The sequence below is a fragment of the Talaromyces atroroseus genome (genome assembly GCF_001907595.1).
Source record: "Talaromyces atroroseus strain IBT 11181 chromosome Unknown scaffold_2, whole genome shotgun sequence".
NCBI classification, from domain to species: Eukaryota; Fungi; Ascomycota; class Eurotiomycetes; order Eurotiales; family Trichocomaceae; genus Talaromyces; species Talaromyces atroroseus.
In genome coordinates this window covers 2,226,988-2,239,307 of record NW_017971434.1, presented here as the reverse complement: position 1 = coordinate 2,239,307, position 12,320 = coordinate 2,226,988, and the positions used below count along the sequence as shown (strand labels likewise).

The 12,320-nt window shown below is 48.2% G+C and overlaps 3 protein-coding genes across 3 annotated transcripts; all 3 read right to left on the bottom strand.

The window, feature by feature from the left end:
- Nucleotides 1–724: 724 nt before the first annotated feature.
- Nucleotides 725–3,455, bottom strand: UA08_02879 (hypothetical protein; the record flags this gene model as incomplete). Its single annotated transcript, XM_020264969.1, has 5 exons — nt 725–927; nt 980–2,872; nt 2,931–3,043; nt 3,134–3,185; nt 3,275–3,455. The coding sequence occupies 5 exons, from the start codon at nt 3,453–3,455 to the stop codon at nt 725–727; spliced, it is 2,442 nt and encodes an 813-aa protein (XP_020121933.1).
- Nucleotides 3,456–4,810: 1,355 nt separating this feature from the next.
- On the bottom strand, nt 4,811–6,730 carry UA08_02878 (Glutamate decarboxylase; the record flags this gene model as incomplete). Its single annotated transcript, XM_020264968.1, has 5 exons — nt 4,811–5,097; nt 5,164–5,684; nt 5,749–6,348; nt 6,400–6,635; nt 6,713–6,730. 5 exons carry the CDS (start codon nt 6,728–6,730, stop codon nt 4,811–4,813), a joined length of 1,662 nt encoding a protein of 553 aa, XP_020121928.1.
- A 1,184-nt stretch (nt 6,731–7,914) lies between these two features.
- Nucleotides 7,915–9,324, bottom strand: UA08_02877 (hypothetical protein; the record flags this gene model as incomplete). The annotated part of the gene is made up of 2 exons (XM_020264967.1): nt 7,915–8,046; nt 8,137–9,324. 2 exons carry the CDS (start codon nt 9,322–9,324, stop codon nt 7,915–7,917), a joined length of 1,320 nt encoding a protein of 439 aa, XP_020121929.1.
- Nucleotides 9,325–12,320: the final 2,996 nt, after the last annotated feature.

Genomic DNA, 12,320 nt, shown 5'->3' with positions numbered 1-12,320 from the left:
AATCGTCCCCGTCCCTTTCCCAGCTGAACGACCAAGGAACTTCCAAGGTGGCACCGGAATCATCTTGACAACACCATTCATTTGAGTGAATAGAAGACCGAGGAATGTGCTCCGTATAAGGAAAAAAAAAGAACAGATCCGAAAGTTTGAGAGGGTTCAATTTCGACAAGTAAAAAGAATTCCTTCATTCATTCATCTTTTTGTGTGTCCAGTCCAGTTCGTCCAGTCCACAGCAGGTCAATATAGATCAATCAACAAGCCCAACGCGATTGCGATCTGTCGGTTCAATTTTAGTAGGCTTGCCCGCCTCTTCCCATTGCGCACAAAAAAAAAAAAAAAAAAAAAAAAACCAAAAAGGAGTAAACCAAGGACAGGACCAAATCGAGGCAAAAAGCGAACGCTAAAAAAACACGACGCCTTTGCTATAAGCAATTCCCACAAAACCACAAATCTTAATACTCGCTCTTGCGTTGCATGACATTCGTAATATAACGGGATCGCTCAAAAGAAAAACAAAAGACCGAAAGCGCCAGAGAACCAGGAAGAATATATCGTTCCCAACCGAAAGAAAAAGTTACCCAACATACAAGAGCAGGAAAATTATTGCGATAGCGACAACCGCATAGAAGATAAAGGAAAGTGAAAATGCCAACCGTCACCATGACAAGAGAGCTCGAGAATTATGTCGATTCGTTACGCTCATTTCTCGACCGGAATTCCAATGTTAAAATATCGCCAGCCAGTCCCAAGAGCGACCACCATCCGATGGAATTGTGTCGAACCGACTCCGCCGGGTCAGGAAGTGCGCAGGATCGAGAGAGGAAGACAACCCCCGAGACGGCTGTTGGAAGAAATGAGAATTACCGGCGGATACAATCGAAAGCCCTACCATCAGCCCAGAAGAACTATGAAGCTCTGCGTTAGTGCCTGCGAATGAGAAGCCTCTTTGTGACCAAAATGATGACGCCTTTTCACTTACCTTCCCATCCCCAATCTTTCATTACTCCAACCCAATGATGGCTACCTCGTACCGTTTGTTCAAAGTCTAGTTCTTCTACAATTGGAACCATAAACCCATGTCTTGCATTCGTAGGACTCATAGAGTATAAACCTCCCGACGTGTGGTTATTATCAATCGAACTTCCGTAAATACTGTCTGCTTTCGACAGATGAACTGCCGGTAACGCAATAGATCCCTTGCGACTCTCAGAAAGTGAATGTGATCGCAGTCGCAACCTATCTGCCTTTGCTGCGTCCCTCCGTCTCCAGACTTCGCGAATAACTTCCACACAGCGGTCGATATTGCCTATTCTCAGCCGGTTCTGCATCGCAACCCAGCGCTGTAAAATCCACTCGCGGTCTTCCTCATCCTCAAACTCGCAACTCGCGACAAACAGAGGGAAAATGTGTAGAATGTTGGTCCTCGAAGATAGAGGCACAGTTGCCAACAATTTCAAGGTGTTGTTCGCGAGGACTGAAGATGATGGTGAAGGGATTTCGGGAACAGCTTGGTGAAGGTACAAAAGAACCGCCCATCTGTACGCATAAGCCGTCTGAATACTATCTTGAAGTTCAGATTGAGGATCTTCCGGTGGGTTGAAATGGTTGGGGAGGACCCAACGGTCAATCGTATTTTTCAGCTCCCGGGCTTGAGAAATGATAGAAAAAGTGTTCCTGTCGCTTTTTCGTATTCGCTGCACAAGACTGGCTACATGACCGATGAGCGGAAATAACGTAGCTGCACAACCCAGCAGTGGATCAACGTCATGAACTCCATCTTGTGGCATTACCAAACGTGAATCACCCAGTCCCTCTGTATCAGCCTCATCCATGGACGTGATCCGGGCTATTACGTCCATATAAAGCCAAGTATTGTATAAGAAGCGAACCCTCCCTAGTTCTTCTGATGCCGTCTGGCGCCGAATCCTATTTTTCAGAGTCTGGCGCATGAGAGCTCTTGCCCCTTTGAGGTGCTGAATGCCCGTAGAAGTCTGCTGATCCCACGTTTCAGCAAAGGCCAAAGATAAAGTTGTAGCCAAGGCTGCGTCTGTTTCCATTTGTTCCATTCCCTGGACCATGAAGTTGATACTTTGACGCATGTGCTCCATACCAAAGACTCGCAGAGATGGATTCTCGTTGGAGGAATGAAATGCAGCCATTGAAATAACGGCATGATACAAAGCAGGTGATTCTCTTGCCATGGGCCAGATATGAGTTCGCCATGGGTTCTCCGTTATCCCATCCTTCACCGACAGAATACCACAAGTCAACCGGTCGAATCGAACAATTAGTGACTCTTCGCTACCGACAGTTGGTTCGGGTTCCTGCAAAAGCATGTTCGTCATAGACAGATCGGGTAACAAATCGCTTTGCGTGGTGGGTGGAGGGCTCTCCTTCACCGGCCATAGCTGGAAGCCGGGTTCTGATTGTCTAATTATGTTCTCTACATCATCGGCGTTCTCTTCTAACATCGATAAGAAGCTTGGTTGACTACTCGGCATGTTGAAAGCCGCCTGGTCGAGATCCGTAGGCAAGGAATGAGATATTGAATCTAGGTCAGTGTTCGAAAAGAGGAACCCAGTCAGCTCTGTCCCCGGGGTATCCAAAACGGTTGGCGCATTGAAGTCTTCCAGGACTGGGCCAACCAGGCCAAGTGTATGTGGATGGCCAACGATTGATGTTGAGTCGGCGAACATGGAAGTGCCCGACAGTGATAATTCATCAGGCAGCGAACTACTAATTGGCGAAAGAAGATTCTGCTGTTCGTTTAGACCCAAAATCTGACCTGAGGATGCAGAGCTTCTCCTAGCTACTTTGCTTGGCTGAGAGGAGCCTTCTTCGCCATTTGCTTTTGGCGGAGGTGACGCTGATGCTATAATTAACTAGAGATCGTCTTGCCGGACATGAATCCATTTGGATAATCAACGCACCTTTCTTTTTCGGAGCTGTCTTGGTGATCGCCGGTGTTTCCTCGAAGGGGCGCCATTTGAAGTCCTTCTTGTAGCCTCCACACGTTACGTTGCGTTTATGACATTGCTGGCAGCTACAAAGAGATGACAGAGGGAATCGAACAGAAAGAGCTCAGCAATCTGTTGCCTCGAGAAGAAAAATGGTGACTCCTGATTTTTCTTACCTCGGCTTTGTCTCATCACACTTCAAGCGTTTTGCTTTGCAAGTAATGCAGCCTATGCCGGTCAGTTTAATGTGACACTTCGGTGTGATTTCACCCACACGAGAACAAGATGCTGACTGAGATTAAGAAGCTGAGACTCACCGTTACGGCTTTTGGACTGCTTAGGGCGCTGGTTCCCATTTGTAGGAATTGTAATGGAAGGGGTCTTCTTTTTCGGACTTGTCGCATTTTGTCGAGGTTTTGACACAGGCTTCTTGGGCAAAGGCTGTGGACCTGGGGGATCTAGAATGGCCGAAGGCGAGGGTATTCTTATTGTATCCATACCCGGACGAAGATACGACACATTTGGCTCAGGGAAAACCAAATTTTGGGGAACATAACCAAAGCGAGATAATCAAACGGACGAGAAGAAAAGGCAAATGCGCTGGTGGAGGAATGGAATGACGGTATAGCTTGATAGATAAGAACAGCCACAAGTGGAGTGGACTAAGGGCGCTCCGTCCCAGCTGGTATCTTGTGTGATTGCTGGCGAATGGCGAACAAAACCCTGTGAGGCATGCAAGGTGGGCGGGTTTCTATAGGATTAATACAAGGCCCTGGATTGTTACAAAAAATGTTTTAATGTATGTTGAAGACGACGGCGGGGATATCAGTGTGAACGTGGGCGTCAGTGTGTCTAAGTAGATGAATGGTTTGTCGGCGGCTTATCTATGGCAGATGGAGAATGCCTGCCGTCTTAGTTGGTCAGTCAGGATCCAGATGGTGTGCGGAGATCCAAAAGAAGAGCAGCATTATTGGAAGATAAGGCCGGTTGTAGATTGAATCAACCCCTGTGCGGGGAGCTCACCGCGAATCACCACAGGAACAGTTGGGCCCAGCCTGAGCGGGTAAGCATTGGGCATTGGCCATGGCAGCGATCAGCCGACAGGAGGAGGATATCCTTACTGACTGTACGATACTGATACGAGCGGCCGTTGATACCACTTGAGCGCTTCTGGAGCCTTTGCTCCGGAAATTCAACGAAAAAACGAGGGCGCTGCACAGATTCCGAGATGTCCGGGAGCGTTCAGTCGAGTTGAATTGGATTGAGTTATCTAATGGGCTCGTATATGAAGACCGAGCCCATATCAAAGTCAAGTCAGTAGACTCACATGTGGGGTAGAAAGATCAAGAAACGAAGGACACTGCGAATAAAATACTTGCGTCTACTTACTGGCCTTTGGGCCATGCTCCCTGCGCAGAGGCGAGGACTAGGCACGTTTGGAGACAGACCAGCGCTAGAGACAAGGCCGCTGACGTGGATGATCGCTTGCAAATGGCGGCTTCTCCGTGGATGCGGCGGCATAAAGATAAACGATGGTGATGGCTCGTCAAGGACTTCAGGGGTTGTCGAGAGAGAGACTCCAAAATGGCAAAGACGAGGGACGACTTTCTTTCTTTCCCAGAGGAAGGTGTGCTGCCTCGGCCCTCACATGACGTCGTCGCCTTAAGGAATCCATCCCGGTTCTCAACCTGGAAGGAACGCGGAGACTTCATCCGCCGTTACACAAAGTGTTTACAAGCCACAGACAGCAGCATGGTCGGGAAGATACGGCTGGAAAGAGTCATTTACAGATATGCATGCCATTCATTATACTTTTCAGAAGACTAGAGACTATCCATAGGGAAAACACGGCTTCAACAGACGGTCTTGTGCACCCCCTCGCCCATCTTCGACATCCAAGTAGGGGGCTGATCGTGGGCCTGCTGGCCGTGCTCCTTGGATCGATGCTGTCTGCGTTCGATACGGGTTTGGTGAGGATGAGTCTGCAACCTGGAAAGGTCGACGGGGTCTGAGTCCACCAAGCTATCGGTGACGGCCACAATGTCGGCAATCAAGCGTTCAAGTAAATCAGCGCTCATGCTTTCCCGGACAACCACTCGCAAGATCTCAGTTTTGTTGGCCGTTGGGGGCAGGGGATAATCTAGGATCGATGTTAGCGGAGTTGAATCTAAGTGTCAAAAGAGACACAGGAAGTAAGAATTCTTACTGGGGATAATGTACTGCTTGGCTCGTAGCAGAATGCTGACACTCTCCTGCTTCACGTGAGGATAGTTTTTCTGGAACGCGTCTGAGAATCGGAATGCCACCACTGGCAGTCCTGCTACGTAGTCGGCAGAGGTCTCGTTCGCTGCACTACCAAGCACCGTGTCCTTGGCCGTCTTCAAACTTTTCTTGTGGTGAATGGTGCTGACACACTTGAACCAACCGGTCTTTTCCAGTGCTTTGCTCAGCAGCCGTGCGTTTGCTAGACAATTCTCCATGATATCGCGGTATCCGTTGAAGCCGAGATGGATGAGATTGTAGTACTGTGCAATCACCTGCCCGCCCGGTCGTGAGAAATTGAGGGTATAGGATTCCTCGGTACCTCCCAAGTAATGCAGCTGGAAAATAAGGTCTTTGGGGAGGTATGATTGGTCTCTCCAGATAATCCATCCGAGTCCGGCATATACAAGTCCAAACTTGTGGCCAGAAGTGTTGATGGACTTGACTCTGGGAAGTTCAAAGTTCCTAAGAAAACCAATAAATATATGATAACTTTTGACGTTTGGTTGGCAAAGCAAGAGAGATTTACCATTTCTGACCGCCACCGGCATGGGTAAAAGGGGCAATGAAACCACCACTGGCTCCGTCGACATGGATTGGAATATCATGGCCGGTCTCTGCCTGATACTCATCTAAGATCTTTGAAACCTCTTCTACAGGCTCATAATGACCGGTATAAGTCGAGCCCAAGATAACAAAGACACCGATGGTATTCTCATCGACATTCTTGCGAACGAGCTCTGGATCCAGAGCAAAGTTGCTCTTTTCTGAGACATCCAGGATACGCGCCTCCACGTCAAAGTACCGAGCAAACTTTTCCAGCGCTACCTGTGCGTTGGCGCCCATAAGGATGTTCGGTCGAGAAATATCCTTTCCAGCTGCTTTCCGTTTCTCCTGCCACCGACGCTGCATCGCCTTGCCGCCAAGCATGATTGCTTCGGAGGATCCGACAGTTGCAGATCCGATTGCTTTCTCGTTAGATCGGGCGCCCCATAAGTTAGCGATGATGGAGACGCATCGGGCATGCATGGCCATCAGAGCGGGATATTCATCCGCGTCAGCCAGATTCTTCGCCATGTTCTCGGCCATTAAAGCATTTGCGTCTCGTTCCATATACGTTCCGACAAAACTGAAAAGGGGTCAGTATGTGACTTTCTAGTTTTCTTTCTCACAAGCATACCTAGCCAAATTCAAATTCGGCCTCCCATCAAGATCCAACTCGTCCCTCAGAAGCTGCGCGGCTACATCTGACGGCGCGCCGTTCTGTGGAATCCGGAATTTCGGAATAGCCTCCTTGCTGGAGTAGCGAGTCGAATACGGGGTTGAGCTTGCAACGGCATTTTCGGTGTGAATGTTGGATTTGAGAGTACTCTCCGAATCGGTTCGGAGAGCGTTGATGAGCTCATCGGGGTCGACCTAATTATTTTTCCCCCCCCTCTATTTTCAGTTTTGCTGGTTCCTGGCTCGAACGGGGAGGAGTAAGTAAGACTTACGTGTCGGGAGAGAGTCATAGTGAATATGAATGAAATCAATTGATTTAATGAAATTTTAGGAATAGTTGAAATCTTTCGTCTCGTGAAAGGAAGGAAAAAGTTCACAGAGAATAATAAACGACCTATATAAATAACCCAGAACCAAGCTTTTGCTTGCATATGACATCGACCACTAACCTACCTACCCAATTACCATGTCAACTTACCCCAATTTCATACGATTGACGCAACTCCCCACCCGACATCTGACTACGACCTGGGCATAGGTACATTCATGTGGTCGAGACGATTCTCCTTCCGACTCCCCCGCCTCTTTAGTTTATGGCAAGTCTCTGAAATGGGTTTTGTGATTCGTGTACTTATAACGCAGTTCCCCGATGACGTTCCTCGAAGCTGGGCCATGGATACATAGATGACGTCAACAGATGTTGTTCTCCGCACTAGGAAATCTCTCAACAACGATATCCTACGCTACCTATGCTTCCTCGATAATCAACAAGAAAAAAAGAAGAGAAAAGAAAAAAGGAAATATCCAATTTCCTCACAATACTCAATGATAGCAACTATTTTCGTTTTTTCTATGTCGTTGTGATTGAAGGCGTCATGCGTCATCACTCAATCAGAAGAAATGGGGAATTGATCTTCTCGTTCTATCCCGATGCGGAAGTGATAGGCATTCTTAGGGCACAGGGCTAGGGCTGGAGGATATAAACAATGTTACTGTCTGTTTTCTTTCACCTGATTTCTATACTAATATCTACCTTGATGCGTGGAGGGTATGATGAATGCTCTGAGTGTATGATTAGGTATATTTATATTCCATTCAAATACCCATCCCGTATTCTCCTGCCAATGACTTGAAAATGACTAGTAATCCAACCGATCATGACAACTGGCAATGTGGGCACACAACGAAACAAAAAAAAAGAGTAAAAATGAAAAGTGAAAAAAACACAATGCGTACTGGTACTGGAAAGAGACAAGTCGTAAGCCATACAGGAATCAGCCTTGGCTATCTTGAATACATGGAGTAGGGTAACACAAGGAAAAAAAAAGATGCGCCCAAAGTTCAGCAGAAATATCCCTCCCGACACCTTGCTCAAAAATGATAACATTGAATGCTGATGCGCGTTCAATAAGAAATGAGAAAACCGACAAAAAATAAGGCTGGAAAAAAGGTTTACAGGTATGTACGGAATTCCTTAAATACCATTCGAAAGGGGACTCGCTTTGTCACTATGTGAATCGAATTTGGAGACACTTTCGTCGTCTTTGGCTCCGGAATTGGAGCTGTTATCCGTGTTTTTGCCGCATCCCTTGACAAGAAGATGTCGCTATAAATAGTCCAAATTAGCCATTTTTCTCCCAAAAAAAGAAAAAAATAAAAAATAAAAAAAAAGGAATGGCATAAAGAGAGAAAATACCTTCAACGCATCTTTTCGTGAAAAACTCTTTTCACAGTGGGTGCAGGGAAACGGCTTGACGGATAAGTGTATACGCTTATGTCGTTTAAGGTCGTGATTTCGGTTAAAGGACTGCGGGCACTGGTCGCATTTGAAAGGCCGATCGTTCGACGCGGCAGACGATCCATGACCTTGGTGGTGGGAAGGATGGCTGCCATACATATGCTGCATACTCGCTAAATGGCCGCTTGTGAAGCCCGGCATCATGGTGGAGGTCATATTACCCATCAGTGACATTTGCCCGTTAGGGTTGTGCACATTCGTCATGATTGGCCCCGCCATGGCAGGCAGTGAGTACGATGGCCATGGCGGTCGGCTATAGCCCAACTGCGGCGGTTGCATGGGCGGAGATTGAGTTGGCCCAGACGGAAGTCGCGAAGTGTGAATGCCCAATCCGCTCTGACCTACAGCGGACGGCCCTCCATAGGATGGAGCGTACGTGCCGGGGTGTGGCGCCCCGGCGGTAGGGGAGGTATTATATAAGGGGCTGACCAGCGGCCTCGACCCGTAGAGATCAACAGTAGCCATATGATGTGACGGCGCAGCGGTAGTTGTTGGAATGCCATGAAGCCCTGTGTGTGCCATCGGCTGGGATTGCGGATGCGGATGCTGCGCATGTGGTAGTAGAGTGGTAGCAGATGCAGGAGACGATGTAGGTATAGACTGTTGTTGGAAAGGTGGGAGATGATGGTTCAGGTCATATGGTTGAGCCATTCCTTCGTTTGTCGTCGGCGGCAGACTGCCGCTGGTTCGACTAATTGTGACTGACGGTGGAGAGAGCACGCTTCGCGGTTGAAAGACTCCAGTGGCGGAACTTGCGCCCCAGGATGGCTGGGAGGGCGAGCCGTAGGTATACGAATTCTGATTTTGCCACGAGGGGGGATAGGAGGACACCTCTTGTGCCGCAGATATTGCAGTTGAGATGTTTGGCCCCGGATGTAATGTATTGGTCGTACCTTCGCCAGAATGATTTGAAGGTGGGGTGAGCAGATTACTGACGTTGGATGGGGAGGGAAACTTGGTAGAAGTATTAACCAAGCCAAAATTGGCCGGCGGAGGAAGCTCGAATACAGGCAGATTCGAGGCCGCTGGCCGGCGCGCTGTCAGCGGCTGAGGTGCTGGGTTCAGCGCATCAAGCGCCGTACCCATTCCGGGCGGAGGAACTGCTAGAGCCGCCAGGTTGGTGGTTTGTTGACGGTTGAATTCTTGAGCAGAACGAAAATAGCTAGGATCGATGGTAGGAGGAGTTGATAGGGATGCGGCTGAAGAGACGGTGCCTTCGAGATTAACGATGGGGTTCACCGTACCCGTTCCTACGGACCAGTAGCGGCCACCGAAGCCGTCTGAAGGATCCAGGAGGGATGGCTTTGATCAGGGATGAGATCTTCCCTGTTGGATGAAAGTGTACACGAAGGAGCCGTCGATGGTATCTTCCAACGCGGAAGTGTTTCGATACCACGAAAAATAACGCGCGCGCGGAGAAGGTTCAAGTAGAAAAGTTTAAAGAATCAAAACCAAAAAATAAAATAAAAAACAAAGACCGTGGGTCCAGTCGGGAGTTTAAACAGCGTAGCGTGCACCAGATTGCATGGTAAAGAGAGTTCTTCCCGGCGGGTTCAACAAGAAAAGAGTATTTTTTTTTTCTTCCCACGTTCTCGGAGCTCGCGCGATTGCGACGGAAAAGTCTTGACCAGTCGAGGGTTGGGACGGGCTGGGAGGCAGACCCGGGGCTAGCGATGGGCGGCCGTCAAACGTCGCATCACCAGTTGGGTGTAGAAGGAGGGCTGGAGGCAGTTCGCAATTGCGATGTGCAGCAGTTGTAAGTTGTATTTATGTATGTGCACAGCAGGCGGGATTTCGAGTACGCGATAAGCGACAGGCTCTATTTCCTGGATGTCTGTGCACGGAGAACAGACTCAAACCAGACGGACGGAGAGGGGCAGTGGAGCAGAAAGCAGGACAGGACAGAGGGCGAACCGGGCAGAGCAGAACAGAGCAGAGAGAGCATCCACGAACGATCAACAGTGGTGGATGGGAGGAGAGAAGAGCGAGAAGAGGAAGAGGAAGAGGAGGAGGAGGAAGAGCGAAGATTAGACGCTGCAGACAAGAGGAAGGCGCCGTGAATTCAGAAGGAGAAGGAGGTATCCGGCGAGGCGGGCGAGAGGCTCCACAGTTGGCCGGTCGGCTTGCAGAACTAACTGAAGTCGGGTCTGGACCACGGCGCCAGCGCGGGGAATCTGGATGAATGTCCTTTATAGATATGTGTATTTACGAGTGTGTATATATTTATGTTTTTGGCTAGAGTCAACCACATGCCAGACAGGATGCTGCACAGAGATACATTCACACAGACACACACACACACAGCGGCTACGGAAATGGCCGGAGTGCGTGCTGACTTGCACAGTGGAATCGAAGGTAGATAGATATTGAGAGACTAAAGATTAGTAGAGCAGAAGACAATAATACGGCTAGCCCGAATTACGGATACCGATGCTGGTGGACCAAACGTGGATGGAATGCGTGAACTTATTCTTAAGAATAAGGGGTAGTTAGTTTGTTGATATCTACAGGATATACCATGCAGACGCACGGGCTGAGAAAAAGAAAAGAGAACAATATAGAAACAAAATAAACAAACAATTCGAAGAAAAAGGAAAAAAAAGAAAAAGTAATGCACACAAGAGAAAGGGGTCCGTACTCGGAACGGTATCTTACGTGCTTTGTGTAGCGCGTACGGTACGATCCATTCGATATATTGAATTGATACGAGAAGGGGCCAATGGCATCCCAGTTCTTGATGACATTATTACGGGTGGTACTAGAGGTATGTAATATAATACCACGCTCGTACTGCATCCTAGCCGCCTGGGCGGTAAAATAAATGTACGATTACCAAGGATGTATAATTAGGTACTGTAGCTTTACTCTGTATAGACCAACTATGCACTTGAACCTGAGGACAGGTTATTGCTATTCACGGTGAGCCCAGAGGGCGGCTGCTGAATGTATAAGCTGACCGAAAAGCTCTACTAACTATGGATCAGATCAGCAGCAACGTGGTTGACAGGGCTGGGGGCGGGCGCCGCAGCCAATGTCAGCAAGATCCGGTTCTTACTATAGTTACTGCTATATTATTATAACCTTCTACCGTTTTCTGTACAGTATGACTTAGACATTCTTACGGAGTGAATCATTCGTTACACGTCCTCCCATATCATGTACGTAAGAGCAAGTAAATGTGGCTGCGGCTGTGGCAGTACCGAGTACAAGGAACAGAGGAGCCCTACGGATCCCGGGAGAAGGGCATGGGCAATGGCAGCAGGCTGAATTCGTCAAAGATTGACGCTGTGGAGAACAACGATCAGCGGCGCAGTTGGGAGATCAACATCGTGTGTAGCTTATATTTAAGCTCAAGATCTAGACTTGTCTGGTATACAGATGTACTTTTTGTAGTACTGTTTCTTCTGTTCCTGTGCACTTTTTGTTCCCATAAACCGCTGTCCTCTGTCTAGCATACACAGGCAGTGAATAAGAAGATCAATACCACGCAAACGTAACGTACCGTACGTATCGGTAACAGTCGTAACCGTATCGTACGTAGAGTACAAACTACCTGACTAAGTAGTCAGTACCATCGTATAATAAATAGTATGGATACATCGCGTGGTCGCGGTGATTCGTCCAACCATGACTCCTTGCATCCGGGGAATCGCTTGATGTCCTCCGCAGCACGAACGCTAGTCGCACCATGGACCAGAATGAACTAGAATATAGACAGAGGTCAGCTGACTTGGTTTGGCCACAGCACAGAACAAGACTCAAGACTCAAGTACAAAGAAGAGGGTACGGAACTCTGGTTCTTGGGTAACATTCAGGCTGAATGAATACCTATCGAGTTAGGGAATAGCTCCACTCGTGAAATGTCACATGGTTTACAAATTAGAAAAGAACAAGAGGGTACTGCTCTTACCGCTAGCTAATCCAGGCCTAGCCTCGGCACCGAAAGCTCGATTGAGAGGAATGGGCTAGAACGGCCCACTTTGTCAGTTCTGACTGTGCAGTGACTGTGCAGTGACTGTGCAGTGTAATGTACAATGATTTTCTCGGTAGGAATATCGTTACATTTGTTATTTAGCAGAGTG